Source organism: Erythrolamprus reginae, chromosome 4 (assembly GCF_031021105.1).
Source record: "Erythrolamprus reginae isolate rEryReg1 chromosome 4, rEryReg1.hap1, whole genome shotgun sequence".
NCBI classification, from domain to species: Eukaryota; Metazoa; Chordata; class Lepidosauria; order Squamata; family Dipsadidae; genus Erythrolamprus; species Erythrolamprus reginae.
The window spans coordinates 44,973,538-44,997,846 of NC_091953.1; the positions used below are offsets into that span (position 1 = coordinate 44,973,538).

The following is a 24,309-nucleotide window of genomic DNA, read 5'->3' on the forward strand; positions in this document are numbered from 1 at the left end:
TTATTGCACATGGTAATGCTTTATTGATGTTCCCAATGAACTTGTCCCCATTCACAATCCAAATCAGAATGATTTTTTGGATCCTATTAAGTTAGAAATATCTTTCACTATCTTGTTAATTTTTGCATATATGATTTCTAGGATGGCCTTCTAGCAGGCAGTCTTTTGGAAAACACTGCTATTGTAATATTATAATCACAAGAGGGAGCTCTTGTGCTTAAGATATCTGTTTCACCAACTGATGTATCTAATGGTGACTATGTCAACAAATAATTTGGGGGAGAGCAGAGGTGGAGAATAGCTGCCTTTCCAAAACAGATGAATATAGACACTATTCTTATATGTTGGCTCAAGCCTTATAAATTTCCTAGCATCTCAGCGAAGAAAATATATCAACAGTGGCTTGGTATCAAAGAAAGGGGGAACATGGCCATAAAATCAATAGATTTAGTTCCTATTCTCTCTTTACAGTATTATGAGACAGTCTTAATAAATTGTGACAGCATAACATAATAGTATTGGAAGGAGTTGGCCTTCTCCGGGTCCCGTCGACTAAACAATGTTGTCTGGCGGGACCCAGGGGAAGAGCCTTCTCTGTGGCGGCCCCCACCCTCTGGAACCAGCTCCCCCCAGAGATTAGGATTGCCCCCACCCTCCTTGCCTTTCGTAAACTCCTAAAAACCTACCTCTGCTGTCAGGCATGGGGGAATTGAGGCATCTCCCCCAGGCCTATATAGTTTATGCATGGTATGTTTGTGTGTATGTTTTGCTTTTTAAATAAGGAGTTTTTAGTTACTTTTAATATTAGATTTGTTGTACATTGTTTTATTATTGCTGTGAGCCACCCTGAGTCTGCAGAGAGGGGCGGCATACAAAACAAACAAACAAACAAACAAACAAACTTTGGAAGACATCTACTCCAATCCCCTGCTCAAGCAGAAGACCTATATTAATTCGGACAAATGGCTTCCTAGTCACTTCTTAAAAGCCTCCAATGACGGGGCTTTTAATGGCAATTTGTTCCACTGTTAGGAATACAGTGTTCCCTTGATTTTCGCGGGGGATGCGTTCCGAGACCGCCGGCAAAAGTCGAATTTCCGCGAAGTAGAGATGCGGAAGTAAATACACTATTTTTCGCTATGAACAGTATCCCAAGCCTTCCATTAACACTTTAAACCCCTAAATTACAATTTCCCATTCCCCTAGCAACCACTTAGATTATTACTCACCATGTTTATTTATTAAAGTTTATTTTTAAAAAGTTTTTTAAAGGCAGATGAAAGTTTGGCAATGACATATGACGTCATCGGGTGGGAAAAACCGTGGTATAGGGGAAAAAACCCGCAAAGTATTTTTTAATTAATATTTTTGAAAAACCGTGGTATAGACATTCCGCGAAGTTCGAACCCGCGAAAATCGAGGGAACACTGTATTGTCCTTAGTTTGCTTCTGTCCTTGATTTGGTTCCATCCAATACTGGCTTCCAATTCCAACCAATCCAATTATTGGATGGAAACGAGATTAGCTTCTCTCAGCACACAGGTGAACAAATGCAGATAGAATATGCAATCTTTTCTCACTTTTTCACTAACTTGGAGCTAGTCTGTCTCACCATGTTGGATGTGGGCATTTGTACTGTACAGAATTTCAGTGTACTTCCATTTTCACTGGCATCCTTTAAAAATCAATTTGAAGTTGAACTACATTTTTCCTTCTTACTTTTCCAACTGAAGATTTCATGTTGAAGTTAACCATAAAACTCATCAATCTTCCTTTTTGCCTCAGTGGTTGGAGTTGAATCTGAATAATCATTTTATTAAAGAGCTGTCCAGGAAGTTTAATTGATATTATTCTGTATTTAACTACGTATATTGTATCCATACACTGTTTTTCTGTGGATTTTTTTTTTGCCCCGAGTAGTAGTCAGCATTTTGATATTGAAATTTCCCTCCATTTCAATTTGCTGATGCCTAAAATGTCAATATGTAGTCAGTGTATTTCATTTTCATTATGTTGAGCTTTCCTGAGTCCATGCTTCTTACATTCCATATTGTCACTATAATTCTGTCTTTACAGCTTTGTTTTTCCCCCCTGCATGACATCAGCAACTAAGTTCTAAATGTTTTAATTATTAATTTTTTAAAAACATTAGGAGAGGAGCAATGATAAAATCAGATCTTACCTGCATTTTTTCAATGAGAGGAGAACTTTTGTGCTTTATCCTTATAGGCCGAGAAGTATTTGCAGATGGTTTCTGTAAAAAGAGAAATAAGAAAAATTTGGTTGAAAGAGTCACCTTTCCAAAAATCTTTGGTGTTTAGTTGATTTATTTTTAATTATTAAATTTTCTTTAAGAATAAAAAGTCTCCAGGAAAATATTGTTGCCAATACAAGTATACTTGAAGAATACTCCTTGGAAAGAACAATATTTCGCAACATCTCTCTCCCTCCCTCCCTCCCTCCCTCCCTCCCTCTCTCTCTCTCTCTCTCTCTCTCTGAATAGAAATATACTACTTAAATCTCAACAACCTTCTGCAATTATAGCATTTTTCAGAAGTTTAGATTGCAATTCCTATGTGACTTAGCAGAACAGAATAACAGAGTTGGAAAGGACCAACCCCCTGCTTAAGCATGAAACTCTACAAAATGTCGTGTTTCTCAGCATTGGCCGCGGGGGACTTATGAATTCTGGAAATTGACATCTACACATTTGGAGGGTACCTAGATGAGTTCTGAGGCATTACCAACACTGCTGCCACAAAAATATTTATATACCCAGGGGCAGTGTTCCCTCTAATTTTTTGGGGAGGTGGGCAGAAAAGTATAGTGTCTGAGCAGCAGACCCTTCGGGACTGGGCGGCACAGAAATAATAGATAGATAGATAGATAGATAGATAGATAGATAGATAGATAGATAGATAGATAGATAGATAGACAGACAGACAAACAAACAAACAAACAAACAAATAAAAAACCCACCCTGTTTTGCCTCAGAGAATTTCAAAATAAAATACTGTACTGTGTGTCTATAACAGTGAGCTCATAATAGGGCAACTCTATCAATATCAAAATGCCACTTAAATAGTTGAGCTAGTTTCAAACTAGATTTTGATTTTCTTTCTCTCTTCCTTACTCCCATTCTTTTTCTTTCTCTTTTCCTTCCTCTCTTTTTTCTATCTGTTTCTCTCTCTTCCTCTCTCTCTCCTTCCCTCTCACTCTTTCCCTCCTGGCTTCTGGGCAGGTTTGGAAAACTCTGAGTTGATGATGATTTTTAAGTGAGCGGTTGCTCACTACTCAGCTTAGAGGGAACTATGCCCAGGGGTGGGCAGCAGGCATTCGCTGGCTGGAGAATTCTGGGAGTTGAAGTCCAGATATCTTCAAGTTGCCAAGGTTGGGAAACAGTGATATATAGCAATGAATAGCGATGCCTGTTTTTGTCTATGTGGATTATACATCTGCTGAAAGCCCAATTCTTCCTGGAACCCACCTAACTAATATGGTAGTTTCTTCTAGTAATGTGCAGGCATATTTACACAACATTTAAATTTTTTAAATTTTTTATTTATTTTGTCCAATACACAATACATATTGAAGAGAATAGACATAGTACAGTAATATATATAAAGAAAATGATAGAAGAAAAGATATAAAAATAGAGGAGAAGATATATGAAAGGAAGAAAAGATATATGATATATGAGATAAAGGAGAGACAATTGGACAGGGGACGGAAGGCACACTAGTGCCCCTTATTAACATAATTGATAGCTGTTTCACATCGGGAGGCAAGCTATACTACAGGGACTCCCTAGGAACAGAACTTGGTGAGATGGAATCATACTCCATGATGTAAGGCAATCACTACCATGTACCATTCCAAACACCTCTACAGCAATTGCAGCATTTCAGTTTTAGAGTTCTTATTAACACATCTTATAAAAGAAGTACAATCCAGTTTCCTTAAAATACTGATACTTACTAGCTCACCATTCTGTCCTAGCTCCATCTTATTTGTAATGAGGGGAAGAGAACAAGGTGGCTTTCTGCGTGCTGGTTTAGGAGCTGGGACCTAAAAGCAGAAGAAAACTTATGACAAATAAAGAATAAGGAGATAGATATGAAAAGAACATATGTAATATTGGTTCTTTAAGGCAGTGTTTCCCAACCTTGGCCACTTGAAGATATTTGGACTTCAATTCCCAGAATTCCCCAGCCAGCAAATGCTGGCTGGGGAATTCTGGGAGTTGAAGTCCAAATATCTTCAAGTGGCCAAGGTTGGGAAACACTGCTTTAAGGAATGCTCAAATCTGAATATATATACTGTATGAAGTTGAGGGGGGATACCCCAATATGCAAATTGAGCTTCGCTTTGTAGTTGCATTATCCCTACCTCCTTTCCAGAAACTGATGATTGCTCTTGAAATTTCCCTGCTAATTGGGCCACAGATGGAGTTGTGGGCTTTTCCACCACCATTTTGATCTCTGACGGTTTGTCCTGTAAGAAAACAAAAATAAAATGTTTCTCAGTCTAAGAAATAGAAGGGTAAAAAGTTGGTAAAGGTAAAACTGTTATTGTTAAAAACAAAAGCCCCACTGTTATGTAGCACTTATCTTGATCACCAAATTGTGCTTTATTTGACTACCTTAACATTTTAAGAAGTGATATGTTCAAAACTTTTACTATTTTAGGGAATAATAAATAGTATTAGGAAATTCTTATATGAATGCAACCAGCATGAATATTGGTTTAAATGTCATTTTCTACCTGACAACTCTTTCCACAAATCTACTTAGTTGGCAATATAATAGCATTATTGTTGCTGTTGATATTAGAGGAAAAATGAATTTATTTGAAGGTAGTTGCTGGAAAAAGAAACAAAGATGACACTTTGGACTCTATTTGGACTGCTCAGACATTTAGATGAGTTCAATACTGGTATATGGAAAAAGATTTAGGTTCAAAAAGAGGAAGAAGTTGAGAGAAAGGAATAAGTGATTGGGAAATCATCATTATGAAAGTGATTCATCTAATGGAAGACAGTAGAAGGAGGTTAGTAACTGCTATCACATACAGGACTAAGAAGACCCCCCCCAAAAATAGTCATGGTTATAAAGTCTGAACTGTGCATAACAGAAGAGTTGTTATCTGAACAGAAATTTTCTAGTTCTGTTGATATATCAACCTGCACTTCCTTTGTGATGGTGTAGTGAGGAAGGGAAGTAGAACCCACCCCTGGATTACAGCTAATGTTTCTAAACTTGTACATGTGTAATTTGAAATGTTATGCAACTCTACAAAATTTTGCTCTTTGTGGTGATCCAGATCTCTTTTACTAGAATTATGCTTAAACAAGTAGCTTCAGAACTACGAATATACAGAATAGGATTAAATTATTATAATTGTACTATAATCCATAATATTAGAGATGAACCCACAATTGCTCACTCTCTGCTGTAACAACCAATTAGTATCATACTGTAAGTCCACCCATACTCTTAATCATAGTAATGGTTCTTACACTTAATTTACAACAACAGTTACTACTATTACAGAAGAAATGGTCCATCCAGTTGCATTCTGTGATTTCAGGTGGGAGATACTCTTAAGAAATTAACTTGTTCTTATGATAGACTGTGCCTTTATTAGAACTAAATGTTTAGTGATCCTTTAGGATTACTATCTGTCTAAAATAAGTAAGACATTTTACCAAAACCAAAGGAATAGAAAAAAGAACAAGTTGTTACTGTTCTCAAATATATGATTTCAGTTTAAAAAAAGAAAGTTCTTAATTAAATTAAAAAGAAGAAGCAAATAAAATTGATGATATATCAAAGAATCAGCCCTGTGCATAAGGAAGGCAGTGTTTTTTCAGAGCCTTTATTAAGATTTTTTTTTCTTTACAAGTTGAAGTATGGAGTCAAACACAGCAGAAATTACTCAGGAAGTGGGTGTGTGAAGCTTGTTTTGGCCTGTTGATTATTTCCATAGAAGGAAATTCCACAATGTCTGTTCTGATTGAAAGCATGGGAGCAAGCTAGGCCCCTTGCTGAAGAAACAACACATGCTAAGAGATAAGTAAACAAATGGCTGCAGTTCTAGCTACACTAATCTCCTTTTTCCAATGAGCAATTATTATTATTATTTTTTTTGCAACTTGCTTTATTTTTCCCTCTTGCCCTGCTATATTATAGCCCTGGGTAGTCTAATAAAATCTGCAGAATTATATTGACCGTACATTTTTTATAAAACTTCTACTGGTTTTAAGAAGTAGCTGTAAACATCTGAAGTTAAAAGAGCCAGGAACTTTCTTTGTGGTTTCCTATTGTTATCTCTTGAATAAGAAACAGTTTGGCTAGTATTTACTTTTATTGTAACAACATAGAGATTATTGTAACAACATAGAGATTCCTGCTCTTAAAGCTGGTAATAGTTGTGACCTAAATGTTTGTATTTTTTATTATCTCTAAATTGGCAATATTTAGATTATAATCGATCTTGATTCAGTGAATAGAAAGGCAATACGTGACAGGGATCAATGCGTTCTTAGAATGACTGAGCAAGCTTGGTGGCGCAGTGGTTAGAGTGCAGTACTGCAAGCTGCTACTGCGGACTGCTGGCTGTAGTTCACCAGTTCAAATCTTACTAGGCTCAAGGTTGACTTAGCCTTCCATCCTTCTGAGGTGGGTAAAATGAGGATCCAGATTGCTGGGGGTGATATGCTGACTCTGTAAGCCCTTTAGAGAGGGCTGTAAGGGAATGTGAAGCGGTATGTAACTCTAAGTGCTATTGCTATTTTTCTTGCTGATGGACAATTATGAGCTTAATAGGAACATAATCCTTGTTCTGTCGAGCTCTCTGGTAGAATCCTCCCAGAAATGCGCAGATACAATTTCAGAGACACACACGTTTGAAAATTCAAAACAATGTTCTTTATAATGAAAATTCACTTAAACCAAGCCCTCTTTTGGTATAGCAAAGAGCACTTGTCTCCAAACAAACTGGTAATTTGTACAAGTCCCTTATCAGTTCTGTGTTACTTATCTTGCAGCTGTGAGGCAATTCACAGTCCTTCTTTTTTCACAAAGTGAAACACACTTTGCCCTGGTTTAGTTTCAAAACGGGGAAAAATCAGCACACAAAAGGTCAAAGTCAGTAAAGCAGTCACGAAACGCGATCAGATAATCCTCCACAATGCCAAACCCACAGGCTGCTCTTTATAGCAGCCTCACTAATTACCACTACCCCACCCAACCACAGGTGGCCTCATTTTCTTTGTTAATAATCTCTCAGTTGTTGTTGCCTATGCATCGCTCTCCGCATGCGTGGCTGTATCATTAACTCTTGTTCTGAATCCAAGGAGGAGCTAGAGAATTGATCTCCTTCTGAGCTGTCTGCCACACTCTCCTCCTCCCTGTCACTCATGTCTTCTTGGTCAGAGGAGCCTTCATCATCATTCCACCAGGGGGGGGGGCAAAACAGGCCTGCAGCATGTGGATGTCTCCCCCACACCCACAGTCCTTGGGGCAGGAGCTGGGCCAGAGCTAACCACAACAATCCTTATTCAAGAATATTCCATACATTTGTTTGCCTGGGATGAATGAAATTCAATATGGCAGCTCTTTTTTAGAGACAGTTTTCTTTCAATATTATATTTTAATATTAGACATGATATTTTAGGAATTTATAAGTTCTTTCTAAGAACTCTGTAGGATTTATCTGCTTGCAATTCTGGTAGAAACGAAATGTAACAACCAAACTGGGAAAATGAAAACGACTATTTTAACATGGGAATAAATTGATGGTGATTTTGTACCTGAAATAAAAGCACAGTGTTGTGAGAGACAAAATTTGCTCTGTCAAGAAGCAAAGCAAATGCAACACTGCCTGGCACAGCTTCTCTCAAACAATTTACAGGAAACATCTGTGAACTGCAGGAAACCACAAAGATAAAAAACAATTGACCACTTTTTCAGTTGAATACCAACAATCTATACCATTTGAATAGTTAACAATATTTCTTGTTCAGAAAAAGCTTTCCATTGAATTTCTTTTCCCCTTGCTTCTGTGACCTCTTTGCCTGACTGGATAGAATAGCATTACACTGTGTCAAGAGTTCTTGTGACAACTACAAATTCATAAATAGAACTTGGCCAGAGAAATGTCCAGTCGCGGTTAGAATTTTTCTCATGAGGATACATTTGAGTGAAGGCTAAATCTGAATAAGTTTAGAAAGGGTAACGTGCTTGGGGGCTTCTTGAAAGCTGCATGCAACATAAATTCAAATATGCAGAATCATTGATGTTTGGAAGAGAGAACTAGTAATAAGTAATCAGAATAAAGTTGGGAGGGACCTTGGAGTTCTTCTAGTCCAACCCCCTGCCCAAGCAGGAGACCTATACCTTTTCAGACAAGTGGATGTCAATCTTTTCTTAAAAACCTCCAGTGATAAAGCATCCACAAATTCCAAAGGCAAGCTGTCCCACTGGTTAATTGTTCCCACTGTTAGGAAGTTTATAATTCCAGATTGTTTCTCTCCTTTATTAGTTTTCATCCATTGTTTCTTATCTTGCCTACTAGTGCTTTGGAAAATAAGTTGACCCTTTCTTGTTAGGCAGCCCCTCAAATATTGCAACACTGCTATCATGTCACCTGCACTCCTTCTTTTCTCTACACTAGCCATACCCAATGCTTGCAACTGTCTTCATATGTTTTAGTCTCCAGTCCTTTACTCATCTTAGTTGCTCTTCTCTGTAGTTTTTCCAAAGTTGTGTGTGTTTGTGTGTGTAACTTATTTTGCTGATAATGAAAAGGAAGGACTACTATAGATCTATTTTGGGTTTATTTGCCTTCATCAGGTAACCACACCCTTACTGGGATTTGAACCTGGGGCCTCTGCCTTGTAAGGCAGAGGCCTTAGCCATTAGACTATAGGCTCATCTCCAGTATCAGCTTGTACTAGGAAAGGGTTATGTGTGGTTTTAGTTGAGCCACCCTAGTATATTGAAGGAGCATCACAGCTTCCTTTTTGCATCTTGGCCCCACCAGGTGCCATATTCCAAGGGGCCATATTCCATATATTCCATATATATATATTCACACGTTAATCACAAAATCTCCAGAACCGTAAAGCCTACAAACTTGAAATTTGCCATGTATGTTCCTCTTGGTTTCTAGGTGCTCACTAAGAAAGGATTTTTCAAAATGACTATCAGAGCATAAATATTTTTTATATTATTATTAACAAGCTCTGATGCAAAGGAGTTCTACTCCCTGCTCCCCACTGAAAAGAAATCCAATCCAAATGCAAAACTCAAGCAGAGGAGTTTCAGTTTTGCTTTTGCTTTCACAGCAGCAAGCAGATTTATTACAGAACATTTGAGCTAAGCCACCTTCTTGCTCCACTTTCCTCCTTCTTGCTCACAAAGCAAATACAGTGATCCCCCGCTCGTTGCGAGGGTTCCGTTCCAGGACCCCCCGCAACGAGCGGGTTTTCGCGAAGTAGCGCTGCGGAAGTAAAAACACCATCTGCGCATGTGCAGATGGTGTTTTTACTCCCACAGCGCTAGCGAGGAGCCGAAGATTGGGGGCGGCGCGGCTGTTTGCCGCCGGCATGGGGGGCTTTCTAGCAGCCCCCCAAACCTGGGTTGGGGATCCGGGGGGCGCTGGCTCTCGGCGCTTTCGAGCTGAGTCCGGGAGCGAATTCGCTTCCGGACTCAGCTCAAAAGCGCCGAGAGCCAGCGCCAACGAACGGCTTGTCCACGCTGGCTCTCGGCGCTTTCGAGCTGAGTCCGGGAGCGAATTCGCTTCCGGACTCAGCTCAAAAGCGCCGAGAGCCAGCGCCAACGAACGGCTTGTCCACGCTGGCTCTCGGCGCTTTCGAGCTGAGTCCGGGAGCGAATTCGCTTCCGGACTCAGCTCAAAAGCGCCGATAGCCAGCGCCAACGAACGGCTTGTCCACGCTGGCTCTCGGCGCTTTCGAGCTGAGTCCGGGAGCGAATTCGCTTCCGGACTCAGCTCAAAAGCGCCGATAGCCAGCGCCAACGAACGGCTTGTCCACGCTGGCTCTCGGCGCTTTCGAGCTGAGTCCGGGAGCGAATTCACTTCAGGACTCAGCTCGAAAGCGGCGAGAATGAACGGCGTGGGCGGGCGAAGGGCGGGCGGCAGCGAGGAGTTTGCGTGGGCGGTGGGGAAACTCCTCGCTGACGCCAGCAAGAGGGGGAAGACCCAGGGAAGCCGCCTAGCAGCTGATCTCCCGGTTGCCATCTACGCATGCGTGCCCATAGAAAAAACGGGCACGCATGCGTAGATGGTATTTTGACTTCCGGGTTGAAAAATAGCGAAGTACCCTGTTCGCAATGGTTGGGGATGCAATAAACGGGGGATCACTGTACTGTTTGAGTTTTCAAACACCCTCAACTGTCTCACACACTAACAGGACACTAGCCACATAAATACCAAAGGATGCTGGTAGGCAGAGACAGACAACCCCCTCCCCCCTTATTTTCCTCCTCAGTTCAGACAAATCTGTTCTTCTACTGTAACACCAGTCAAAGGGAAAAGAGGCCAAAAAATGAGGAAAAGATTTAAAGATGCAATTAGGAAAACACAAGTAAGGGAAGCTGCCTGTTTCTCCCATGGCCAGTTCTGTGTGGCATGCTCCAGAGTCAGTTCACCTGACAGCCTGGTCATCCTCCAGCCACACAGCAAATCATCTGAGGGATTAATGAAAGTCTATGCTATGCAAATAATGTCTTAATCTGTAACAGAAACATAGCTTACCATCTCTAACAAAACAATACTACTCATTAATTTTCAAGCTTTAAATGTCAATTTATCAAGCCCCGTGACATAATATAAGCTTATACACACACACAGGTATATATATATATATACACACACACATATACATACATACCAGGGGTGGGCTACTGCCCGGAAGCGAGGCAATGCAGTGAGGTAGTGAAAATGGAGCTCCACCCCAGAGCATCCAATTGCATTGAAAGATGTTGAAAGAATATGCAGTGTGTCCTGCATAAGCCACGCCCACAGTGTGGTAGTAAAATTTTTGGTAGCCCTTCACTGATACATGCATACATTTAGGGATGGGCTACTGCCCAGAGTGGGGTATCGAAAATGGAGCTCCACCCCAGATCACCCAATTTGCACTGAAAGGTGTTGAAAGAAAATGCAGGGCGTCCTGCATAAGCCACGCCCACAGTGTGGTAGTAAAACATTTGGTAGCCCTTCACTACATACACACACACACACACACACACACACACACACACATATACTAGAACTAAAAAAGTTCTGCGTAGAAAGAATCACTTATATCTGAGATTTGCCCCTGCTTTGTCCCACGAATAGTGATGGGTGAACCCAATGGTGTTCGGGTTCAGCAAGTTCGGACGAACTTTACAGAAAATTCGGCCAAACCTGAACCGAACCCAAACCCGAACGGGGAATCCCACCAAGAGATTCCAGGGGGCGGAGCTTTGACGTCACGTATACCAGCAGGTTGCTAAGGATGCCAAGGTGATCACTTCCTGGATTCCATAGAATCCAGGAAGTGATCACCTTGGCGTCCTTAGCAACCTGCCGGTGACATCAAGGTTCCGCCCCGGAATCTCTTTGTGGGAGGGATTCCCCAGCTCCTTCAAAGGGAGGTCTTCACATAAAAATAAACATTGTTATTTTTACAAAAAAGGATGCCACAGTGGTGCTGCAAGCAAAGGGTGGTCCTTTCACATAAAAATAAACATGTTAATTTTTACGTGAAACGACCACCCTTTGCTTGCAGCGCCACTGCAGCGTCCTTTTTTGTAAAAATAACTCTGTTTATTTTTACATGAAGACCTCCCTTTGAAGGAGCTGGGCAATCCCTCCCACGAAGAGATTCCGGGGGCGGAGCCTTGACGTCACTGGCAGGTTGCTAAGGACGCCAAGGTGATCACTTCCTGGATTCCATGGAATCCAGGAAGTGATCACCTTGGCATCCTTAGCAACCTGCTGGTGATGTCAAAGCTCCGAACGCCGAACGCGACCACGAACTTTGCCGAAAGTTTCAAAAAATTTCATGTTCGTGTTTGGCATACCGAACACCACAAAATTCAGTACGGACCCGAATTGTGCGGGTTTGGTTCGCCCATCACTACCCACGAGTTTTGAACTTATCAATTCAGACCCCTGCTACAATAAGCAGCAAAAATAACAACAACAACAATAACAATAATAATAATAACTTTGTAATAATTTGTCTTAATAAGAGTTATTTTTGAGAGGACATATTTCTAAATAATTATATAGTTCGCTACAACAGAATACTTCTCAAATTCTACCACTGAACCTCTCCTGGCAAATTAAGGAGTTATTATATAACAGAGAGACAACTGTGGTTTATTTGTAAACTATATAGGTCACTTTGCCTGTCACTAGAATACTTTTAAACAGACTAAGGCAGTAGAGCAAAAACATTCACACATAATTTAATTCCAGATCCAATGTAACATACTTGTGTTAAAAAAAAAAGTTATGACTCTGTTTGCATGGATAACTGAAGAAGTGAGCTACCCCACTGGACTCACCCTAATATGCCAGCCATTTTTAAATCTTTCCATTTATGGAGATATTATTTTCCAATGCCTACCTTTCTTCCCATTTTTAAATGCCAATCCCCACTCCATCCCCACCCACATGAGTCTGCAGAAGTGAGATGTAAAAGGAACATACGAGACAGAGACAGAATATCTACAAACACCATTTTTTCAGGACTATCTTTAAGCAGAAGGGAGGGAAGTCAAACTTCTCTTGCAACCTTATGTTCTGTAACATATGTTGCACAACATGGTTGACAGGACAGAATCAATTTAGACCTAAATGGCTACATCATTATCCATTTTGACACATATTTGCAGCTTCTTCAAACAGATCCTCCTACAAATAAAATGTAAAAGTAGAACATAAAATATTGAAGCTTGGGTTCCTCCAGTTTACTAGATAAGTAAGAAGACAATGTTAATGGATGAATAAGAAGGAAAAGGAGGAAAAGGCTACTGCTCCACAGTGAAAAAAGAATCTGCCAGTACAGTATGTTGAAGTCAACAGCTATGTTTCCCAGTAACCAATGTAAAAGTCAGCTTGGTTGCAAAGCTTGATTGGCATCCTACCAAAAAGACATAGCACCTGCTGCATAGCACAATAAATATATATAGTGGCCTCAATCGAAGTTCACTGTAATGTTCCAAGAAATAAAAATAAATTTTAGAAGCTGATTTTTCTAAACATTACAAGATTGAAATCTGAAAGTAAAATCCAGAAACAATAAATAAGTATCAGATATATTAGTAAGCTTATCACATTCAACAGCCAGCTAAAATTATGTATGGATAGACATTTAAGATAGCCAAGAACCAAGAGATATACTTTGAATTACATAAACATCACTACATCCCATGTAGAAAGATACAAGTTTAGTCTATGGCGTTGTTAAATACAACTGATGAAGATCTCCACCAAACTTCAAGAGCTGTTGTCAATAGTTGGCAATGTGATATTCAATAAATATTCAGATAATATTTTCCATGTGTCCCAAGATATTAGCTGACAGAACAGCATTCTTTAGAGGTTTCTTGTATTTTCAAAAGGGAATTAAAGAGAAGTGGGGAAATGACATTCATTAACCACCCAATAATCTTTGGCACTCAAATAATTTCAGTAGCAAAATGTTCATTGCTAATGTTTAGAGAAAAATGCCTTAGAAAAGGCTGAGTCTTTTTCTACTTTTTTGAATTGGCAAATAGAACCTGGCAAGTTACAATGTTGTCAATAGGTAGCTGGACCTGAAAGTTAAGTAAGTCTTTGGGAGGCTATCAATGAATCCTAGAGCTGGAAGCTAGACCAGGAAATCATAAAATTCAATTGCAAAACACTTCTTGCTGTTGGCAATGATTGTACAGTATCCAAGTAGTTACTAGGAGTCAAGCTTCAATCTGACAACAATTTTAGCTTAAGTTCAATTGCAAGCTGAATATATATAAAAAAATGAAGTTAACATGTGGTGATTAAGGCACAAGGTGGTAAATGAGAAACTGTGCCTCCTAGTCCCACCTAAGCATGAAACTAACTGGGTGACCTTAAGCTAGCCACTCTCTCTCTCTCGCTCCCAGGAAGGATGCAATAGGAAACCATTTCTGAAACCTTGCCAAGAAAATTGTAGGGACTTGTCTAGGCAGTTGCAAGGAGTCAACATTGTCTTGAAAGCACAAAAACCAAAGAAAAAATTCCCACCATAAGAAGGCTAATATATTTCTTTTTGAACCATGTAATGTCCAAGATATTTTTTGATAAGTTCATGAATGTGTTATTTGTTAGGCAATTATTGCTTGGTTATCTGAAATGATGCATTTGATTATTCATATTTTTAGAGTATATTGGAAAATTTTACAATGAGCAGGTCACATCTAACAAATGTACATTTATTGATTGATTGATTGATTGATTGATTGATTGATTGATTGATTGTTAGAGTTGAAAGGGACCATGCAGGTCATCAAGTCCAACCCCCTGCTTGAGCAGGAATCCTAAAGCACCCCAGCCAAGTGGCAGTCCAATCTCCTCTTGAAAGTGTTCAGAGTTGGGGAGTTCACAACCTCCGCAGGCAGGTCGTTCCACTGGTTGATCGCTCTGACCAACAGGAAGTTCTTCCTTACTTCTAGGTTGAATCTCTCCTTGGTCAGCTTCCAGCCGTTGTTCCTCGTTTGGCCCTCTGGTGCTCTGGAGAATAGAGTGACCCCCTCCTCTCTGTGGCAACCCCTCATATACCTGTATACAGCTATCATGTCCCCTCTGCCCCTCCTTTTCTCAAGGCTATCCACGCCCAGTTCCTGCAATCCCTCTTCGTAAGTTTTGGTTTCAAGTCCCCTAATCATTTTGGTTGCTCTTTTCTGCACCTTCTCCAGAGTTTCAATGTCTATTTTGAAGTGTGGTGATCAGAACTGGATGCAGTACTCCAGATGTGGTCTGACGAGGGCGTAGTAGAGTGGTATTAATACTTCCCTGGTCTTGGAGTGTATCCCCCTGTTGATGCAGCTTAGGATAGTGTTGGCTTTTTTGGCCGCTGCTGCACATTGCTGGCTCATGTTTAGTTGATTATCCACCAAGACTCCAAGATCTCTTTCACAGTCACTACTGCTAAGTGGGGTTTCTCCCAGGCTGTATGTGTGTCTAGGGTTTTTCTTTCTTTAGTAAGGGACTACATTATCTGCTACAGTTTGGCGTCTTCTAAATGAATGGTTTGTTCATGATGATGGAAAAGAGGGCCAAGTTTAATTGGATTGTAAATGCCACTATTTCTTTGTTTACTTATTTATGACTCTAAAAAACTGATTAGACACAGCCCCATTGTTAAAATGGCTTGATTTGGTGTTGCCTTTTTCTGGATCCAGATGACAAAGGGCAGAGCAAAGCTATGATGAATATCAGGATATAGTGAATCTCCCTCAACTCTATTGCCAACACTGAACTCATACATGATAAGTAGATAAAGAAAAAGAAATTTGAACTCCTTTTCGGCATTACAACTGCACCAGTGCCAGCCACATGGTATTACATCAGATTCTGCCTTCCCCCTGCTTCAAGAAAACTGGAACAGAAGGAATCTGGGATCTGGCACAATCACACACCCACACACCAACTAGTATGGGAAAGGAAGGGAGAAAGTCTTATTATTCTGTTGATAGATCTATAGCAGTGCTTCCCAACCTTGGCAACTTGAAGATATCTGGACTTCAACTCCCAGAATTCCCCAGCCAGCATTCGCTGGCTGGGGAATTCTGGGAGTTGAAGTCCAAATATCTTCAAGTTGCCAAGGTTGGGAAACACTGATCTACAGTATACCTCCTTTTGAAAAAGTCTATAAAAGCTGCAGTATTATGGATACTTCTTGAGAAAATGTCCCATTCAGAGCTGAATAACAATGCTAAGGTTGGGCAAAGGTAACTGAGAAATATTAGATGAACAATGTTTTTGGGCATTCTCACATGAAATGCTTTATGCTTTATACTGTGTTCAGTTCTGGAGACCTCACCTACAAAAAGATATTGACAAAATTGAACGGGTCCAAAGACGGGCTACAAGAATGGTGGAAGGTCTTAAGCATAAAACATATCGGGAAAGACTTAATGAACTCAATCTGTATAGTCTGGAGGACAGAAGGAAAAGGGGGGACATGATCGAAACATTTAAATATATTAAAGGGTTAAATAAGGTCCAGCAGGGAAGTGTTTTTAATAGGAAAGTGAACACAAGAACAAGGGGACACAATCTGAAGTTAGTTGGGGAAAAGATTAGAAGAAACATGAGAAAATATTATTTTACTGAAAGAGTAGTAGATCCTTGGAACAAACTTCCAGCAGACGTGGTAGATAAATCCACAGTAACTGAATTTAAACATGCCTGGGATAAACATATATCCATCCTAAGATAAAATACAGAAAATAGTATAAGGGCAGACTAGATGGACCATGAGGTCTTTTTCTGCCGTCAGACTTCTATGTTTCTATGGATGATTTCAGTTACATTTCTCCACGTGCTAGATCTGCTTGAGCCATGAGTTATAAATCTATATCCATAATATCTATATCAGTATATGCAGTAGTGTGTATGTGTGTGTGTGTGTTACTTGTAGGATCATTTGATAGATTGTGGCCTACTGTCATACAATCGGCTTTTGTCAAATGAGGAGCTAGCTATCTTGACTGATAGATAATGTGCATGTGCCTTGTTAAACAAAATCTGCTTTGTATGATTTGCTTAGTGTTTCTGAATTTGTCACAGGATTGCAGTCTGTTAATTAGGATTTATCATTTAGGATATTGCCTTTCATAAGCTGCTTAAAACCCACCTCTGCCGTCAGCCATGGGGGAATCGAGACCCTCTTCCCCCTAGGCCTTTACAATTCTACGCATGGTACCGTGTTTCCCCGAAAGTAAGACAGTGTCTTACTTTCTTTTTATCCCCAAAAGCCCCACTATGTCTTACTTTCGGGGTATGTCTTATATTGGAAAAAACGGTGCACGCTGGAGTCAGAAAAAGACATAGACAGATGGGGAGGGAGCCGGCCGGCGAGGCCCGGAGTGCGCTGCCAGCTGGGAAGGAAGGAAGGAGGGAGGGAGGCGGCCCCCGCCCCCGCTGCTTTCCCCGCCGCGCCGCTCCCAAGCACCTTCCTCGCCCTCGCCGCCTTCTCGCTCTCCAGGTCCAGCTAGATGAGAGGGAGGCGGCAATACCCCCGTGTTTCCCCGAAAGTAAGACATATGTCTTACTTTCGGGGTACGGCTTATATTAGCCGACCCCCCTGAAACCCTGATACGTCTTACAATCGGGGGTGTCTTACTATCGGGGAAACAGGGTATGTATGTATGTATGTTTGGTTTTTTATATTAATGGGTTTTTAATTGTTTCTAACATCAGACTACTATTGTACACTGCTTTATTGTTGCTGTTAGCTGCCCCGAGTCTCCGGAGAGGGACGGCATACAAATCAATCAATCAATCAATCAAATAGATAGATAGATAGATAGATAGATAGATAGATAGATAGATAGATAGATAGATAGATATCAAATGAATTTGGCCAACAGTATTTAATAAATAGTAAAATAAACCATGGTTTAATATACTATGTCCCTGATGGTAAACCTATGGCACAGGTGCCACAAGTATCATGTACCATGCATGCATGTGTGTGCCGCCGTCTGGCCAGTTGATTTTCGGGATGAGAGGGGCAGGGCGCATGTGAGAGATGCACACACATGCATGGGGTTGCATGTGTATGTGCAGGGTAGGGGTTGTGCACACAAGTGCAGGGATGTCCCCATGTTCCCTGGCCCATTTTTTGTCCCAGGAGGCTGCAGGAGGCCTGCTAGGCCCAAAACAGGGTGCAAGGGGTATGTTGTGGCATCCCCATGGCCCATTTTTAGTCCCATGAGGCTGCGGGGAGGCTTTCCGGGCCCAAAATGGGGGTGGAGGGAGTTGTGCATGCATGCGTAGGGAGCATGGGGAGCATGGGGGTCATACGCACATGCCAGTAGCAGCGGGCACACTGCACATGGGTGCTGGCACATGCATACACTTTTGGCACACAATAAGAAAAAAGATTAGCCATCACTGATCCCAACCATAGTGTGTCACTTTAACAATAATTATCCCACATTGATTCAGAATTCCACATATAGAATGGAATTCTAACTTTAAAAAGTCAAAGTGGCTAAAGACAACTCCTTTTATATTTCAATTTCAGTGAAAATGCCTTTCAATTTCCAGACAGCGGCCTAGACTAAATTAAGAACCATGAAAACTTAGGTTTGCTTTTTCTCTTCCAAAGACACATACAGTGATCCCCCGATCATTGCGAGGGTTCCATTCCAGGACCCCTCGCAATGACCGGTTTTTCACGAAGTAGCGCAGTGGAAGTAAAAACACCATCTGCGCATGCGCAGATGGTGTTTTTACTATCGCCGCAGCAGCGAGGAGCCGAAGATTGGGGTTTCCCAGCCGCCTGCCGTTCGCTCGCGCCGCTTCCCAGCTGGGAAGCGGCGCTGGGGGTCTTACCGGCCACCCACTCCTTGCTGCTGCCGCGCCCCGCCGCTTGTCCGCCGCCTGCCTGCCCGCGCCGCTTCCCAGCTGAGTCCTGAAGCGAACGGTGTGGGCGGGCGAAGGGCGGGCGCGCGGGCAGGCAGGCGGCGGACAAGCGGCCAGTAAGACCTCCAGCACTGCTTCCCAGCTGGGAAGCGGCGCGAGCGAACGCCGTGGGCGGGCGAAGGGCGGGCGCGCGGGCAGGCAGGCGGCGGCGGCCGGTAACACCCCCAGTGCCGCTTCCCAGCTGGGAAGCGGCGCGAGCGAACGGCGTGGGCGGGCGAAGGGCGGGCGCGCGGGCAGGCAGGCGGCGGCCGGTAACACCCCCAGCGCCGCTTCCCAGCTGGGAAGCAGCACGAGCGAACGGCGTGGGCGGGCGAAGGGCGGGCAAGCGGCAGCGAGGAGTTTGCGTGGGCGGTGGGGAAACTCCTCGCTGATGCCCGCCGCTCGCCCTCCCGCCAGCAAGAGGGGGAAGACCCAGGAAAGCCGCCCAGCAGCTGATCTGCCCGGCGCCATCTACGCATGCGTGCCCATAGAAAGCAGGGCGTGCATGCGCAGATGGTGTTTTTACTTCCGGGTTTAAAAATCGCCATATAGCCATTTCACAATGATCGGGGTCGCAATACCTGGGGGATCACTGTATCTTCTTTTCCTTTCCCTTGTAGTTAGGATAAGGAGATTTAATTGCCAGTTTTGCTTTGGTGACAATTTAAGACAATATGGGGAAGCCTTAAAAATAACTGTCTTGCTTTTTAAGATGTGTAGAAGTTAGTACCCACCCCTTTCCTAGAAAATGAGATATTTTAGGAAATATTAAAAGGACAGAATATTTTCCCTAAAAAAGAAGGAAAAAACTCAGGCCCCTTCCCTTGGTTAATGGGCTATGACACAAGGCCTGGGCCAATCTGTTCTACATAACAAAGATCTACCTCCTTCAGATAGAGCAATAGTAGGAATTATTATTATTATTATTATTATTATTATTATTATTATTATTATTATTATTATTATTATTATTATTTATTAGATTTGTATGCCGCCCGTCTCCGTAGATTCGGGGCGGCTTACAGCAATGATAAAAACAATATATAATGAAAAATCTAATAATTAGAATCTAAAATAACAATAATATATTTTAAAAGTCTAAAAACCAAGAAACCCCAATATATATATAAAACATACATACAGTCATATCATACACAAAGAACTACATAGGCAGGGGGAGATGTTTCAGTTCCCCCACGCCTGACGACAGAGGTGTGTTTTAAGGAGTTTACGAAAGGCAAGGAGGGTGGGGGCAGTTCTAATCTCTGGAGGGAGCTGATTCCAGAGGGTCGGAGCCACCACAGAGAAGGCTCTTCCTCTGGGTCCCCCCCAAACGACATTGTTTAGTTGACGGGACCCGGAGGAGACCAACTCTGTGGGACCTAATTGCCCAAAGCCCTTTCATTACATCATTACCCACCAAGCCAGGGACTCAAAAGACAACCTATAAAGTTATCCCTGCATGACCCATGGGAGTCTGACAATCAATCAGAATACAAGCTCAAATTCAAAAGCCAACAGAGGGCATAAAATCTACACATCCTTAGCATCTCTGTTCTTTTTTGTCCAGGAGCCATGTGATCCTGTTCATCAATAAAGAATCTCTCCAAGCAATCTCTATGTTTCTAGTGTCTTTCTCTCCACATGGAATTGAACCCAGATGAACATTTCTTCCAACAGGGGATATATGTCTCAGTGGGTTCCCTGGAAACTACTTTAGTAAGTTTGTGAAACACTTCCTCCAAATGGTTCACACAACTCTAATAAGGACTGAAAGTAGAAATATCCAGACTTTGGAACTATATCAATTTGTATTCCACCAGACAAACAGTATTATCAATTTCCTTCCTGCTACAGCAGGCAACAGCTGTTGCAAACATTAAGCGTCATCATGTTTGGAATGAGTATCCTCAATTCTTTGAGATATCCACAATGTTATCTTTAGTGCAGCATGATTAAAATTCAAAGATAATTCTACAAAATGTAGGAAAAATTATTAAATTTTCCCCAAAGCATGGGACTGGGTTAGTTGAGGGACTGTTTCTTCCTGATTTCATCTGCCCATCTTACCAGATCCAGAAGAATGGACTTGTAATAGGCTGCCCCTTTTAGGGAGCTTCATTTGATGGGCTAAAGGAAGTTGGCTTTTCTGCCATGGTCTCTGCATTGTGGAATCTCCTCCTCTTCAGAGATCAGCCTCATCATTTCTGAGTATTCAAAGATCCCTCAAAAACATGTATATTTCCACAGGTCTAAGGACTCCAGGCAGCAAGTAAACAAGTGAGGTGGCTCCCATATTCATTTATTTTATTTTTTATTTATTCGATTTTTATGCCGCCCTTCTCCTTAGACTCAGGGCGGCTTACATCCTGTTAGCAATAGCACTTGTTAACACAGCCAGCATATTGCCCCCACAATCCGGGTCCTCATTTTACCCACCTCGGAAGGATGGAAGGCTGAGTCAACCTTGAGCCGGTGATGAGATTTGAACTTCTGACCTACAGACCTATAGTCAGCTTCAATGGCCTGCAGTACAGCACTCTACCAGCTCAGTTAATATTGTTAATATTCCTCTGCAATTTGTTTCCTTCTGTTTTAATTTTGTTTTATACTTTTAAATACTTTTTAATTATTAATGGTGTGACAATTTTATATTTCTACTGTTTACTGGATTGCTGTACATTACCCAGAGTCATTTACTGTGATATCTGTAGCCATATAAATTTGATGAATTAATTAATAAAAATTTTAAAAAGAGAATACCACAATGTTGGCTGGTCTAATAAGAAATATTCCACTCTAATGTTTTATTTATTTTTCTTTCTATATTTTCCAAAAGGAAACCTAATATACTTAGCAAATCTCAAAGCATAGTTACCTTCCTTAGGATTCTTCTATTAGTATTCTTAGATTAGATTTAGATTATATTTATTGGATTTATATGCCGCCCCTCTCCGCAGACTCGGGGCGGCTCACAACAATGGTAAAAACAGTACATAGTAACAAATCTAATATTTAGCAATCTAAATTACAGTTTTAGGTTAAAAAGTCCAAAAAAGAAACCCCAATATATAAAAAACAAGCACCCAATCAATCATACACCAAAACTACATGGGCAAGGGGGAGATGTTTCAATTCCCCCATGCCTGATGGCAGAGGTGGGTTTTAAGGAGTTTATGAAAGGCAAGGAGGGTGGGGGCAATCCTAATCTCTGGGGGGAGCTGGTTCCAGAGGGTCGGAGCCACCACATAGAAGGCTCTTCCCCTGGGTCCTGCCAGACGACATTGTTTAGTCGACTCTGTGGGACCTAACCGGTCGCTGGGATTCGTGCGGCTGAAGGCAGTCCCGGATATATTCTTCTATTCTCTTTACTCCTTTTTATTTCAGAATAATAGATGGCATGTGTGTACTATGCTCAAATGGCAATTTCTATTTGCATAATCTATAGTGGCTCACTTCTGTTAATTACCATTTTCATTGTTTAACAATTACTTGTCCTCTTCTTGTTGTTCACATATTACAACTAACTGATAACCCGGGCTTTGCTATAAAACTATGTGATGGGGCTTGATAAATTGACATTGAAAGCTTGAAATTAATGAGTACTTAACAAAGGGACTGTATTATTTTGTTAGAGATGGTAAGCTACCGGTAAGTTTCTGTTACAGACGAAGACATTATTTGAATATTTGCATTATTTTCCATTTGTCCCTCAGATAAATTGCTCAGGACCTCCCTGTAAAGAACATATCTGGTTTTGCTCTCTGGATAGAGGATGACCAGGCTGTTAGGTGAACTGACTCCAGAGCATGCCACATAGAACTGGCCATGGGAGAAACAGGCAGTTTCCCTTACTTGTATTTTGCTAATTGCATCTGTAAATCTTTCATTGTGTTTTTTGCCTCTTTTCCCTTTAACTAGTGTTACATTAGAAGGAACAGATTCATCTTAATTGAGGAGGGAAATAAGGAGAAAAAAATCTGTCTCTGTCTACCAGCATCTATTGTGGCTAACATCCTGTTAGCGTGTGAGAGAGTTGAAGGATGTTTGGAAACTCAAATAGTATTTGCTGTATGAGCAAGAAGGAGACTGGAAGGAGTCTGTGCTTGGCTTAGATAAACTGTTCTGTAGTAAATCTGCTTGCTGCTGTGAAAGCAAAAGCAAAACTAAAACTCCTCTGCTTGTGTTCTGCATTTGGATTGGATTTCTTTTTAGATGGGTAAGGGGGAGTTAAACTCCTTAACATCAGAGCTTGTTAATGTATAAGAAATACTCATGCTCTGATGGTCATTTTGAAAAATCGTTTCTTAGTAAGTACCTAGAAGCCAAGAGGAACATATATATTGCAAATTTCAAGTTTGTAGACTTTACGGTTCTGGATATTTTGTGATTAATGTGTGAGTGGTTTTCACTTTTATAGATATAGATTTTAAATTTACTACTTGTAGCTGTCACTGATTTGGGGTAGTGATAATAAATAGATACATTGGACAGGACAGTGGTTTAAATGAGTCATCAGCCTGGTCTGTTTTGCAAATTCTATTGTTATAATTATCTATATAACAGAGTTAGCATCAGCAATGTTTTTTTCTTTAAGGCGATTCATGGGAAATATTTGAAGTTCATTTGCAGCTTTCTTTTATACCCTTTACTTTAATATTATAATATATAATAGCATATTTATTTTATTTTTTAGATTTGTATGCCGCCCCTCTCCGAGGACCAACATAATTGGAAGAGACCTTGGAGGTCTTCTAGTTCAATCCCCTGCTTACTCAGAAAACCCTATGCCACTTCAGACAAATGATTATCCAACATCTTCTTAAAAACTTCCAGTATTTGAGCATTCACAACTTCTGGAGGGAAGTTCGTTCTAGCTGTCAGGAAATTTCTCTTTATTTCTAAGTTGCTTCTCTCCTTGATTAGTTTCCACCCATTGTTTCTTGTCGTATCCTTATTAGTTTTGGGAAACATAAATATCTGAAGAATCTATCTCCAATCATATCCAGCTGTATTGTGTAATTGTGTAATTATACAGGCCGGAATCTCCCCACCAGTTTATCAGATGTACAGGTAGTCCTCAACTTACAACACTTCACTTAATGACTATTCAAAGTTATAACAGCACTGAAAAAAGTGACTTATAGCCAGGGGTGGGCTACTGCCCAGAAACAGGGGAATGCAATGGTGAAAATGGAGCTCCACCCCAGAGCACCCAATTTGCACTGAAAAATGTTGAAAGAAAATGCAGGGTGTCCTGCATAAGCCACGCCCACAGTGTGGTAGTAAAATCTTTGGTAACCATCACTGCTTATCACCTTTTTTCACACTTACGACCACTGTTCCCCATAGGCTGCACCTGTGTGCACACGCAAGCCCTAAAATACCCCTCCGCGCACCCTTTTCCATGGGTGCGCACTCCCCATCCCCCTGCCAGCCCGTGGGGGGTGGGGTGTTGCAGGGGCGTGGAGGTGCCAGCTGTAGAAGGAAAGGGAGTCGCAGCCGCCCCTGTCTCCCCACGGTGCCTCCGGCCCCCTCGCGCCCCTGGCCTCTTGGCCCTGCCCCCCGCCCGCCCGATCTGCCCTCTCTCCTCCTCCTCCGCCTCCTGCCTTGGGGCGCGACTTCTCCCATGGT

At 41.4% G+C, this 24,309-nt stretch overlaps 1 protein-coding gene across 3 annotated transcripts in view; it reads right to left on the reverse strand.

Moving 5' to 3' along the window:
• Positions 1-24,309, reverse strand: part of RCSD1 (RCSD domain containing 1) — a 42,099-nt gene that overhangs the window by 13,096 nt on the left and 4,694 nt on the right. For all 3 annotated transcript variants that reach the window (XM_070750176.1, XM_070750174.1, XM_070750175.1), the window contains exons 3-5: positions 4,390-4,494; positions 3,979-4,068; positions 2,183-2,254 (exon numbers count right to left, since the gene is read on the reverse strand). In XM_070750176.1, the coding sequence (XP_070606277.1) occupies positions 2,183-2,254; positions 3,979-4,068; positions 4,390-4,494 (267 nt within the window). The remainder of the gene's footprint in view (positions 1-2,182; positions 2,255-3,978; positions 4,069-4,389; positions 4,495-24,309) is intronic.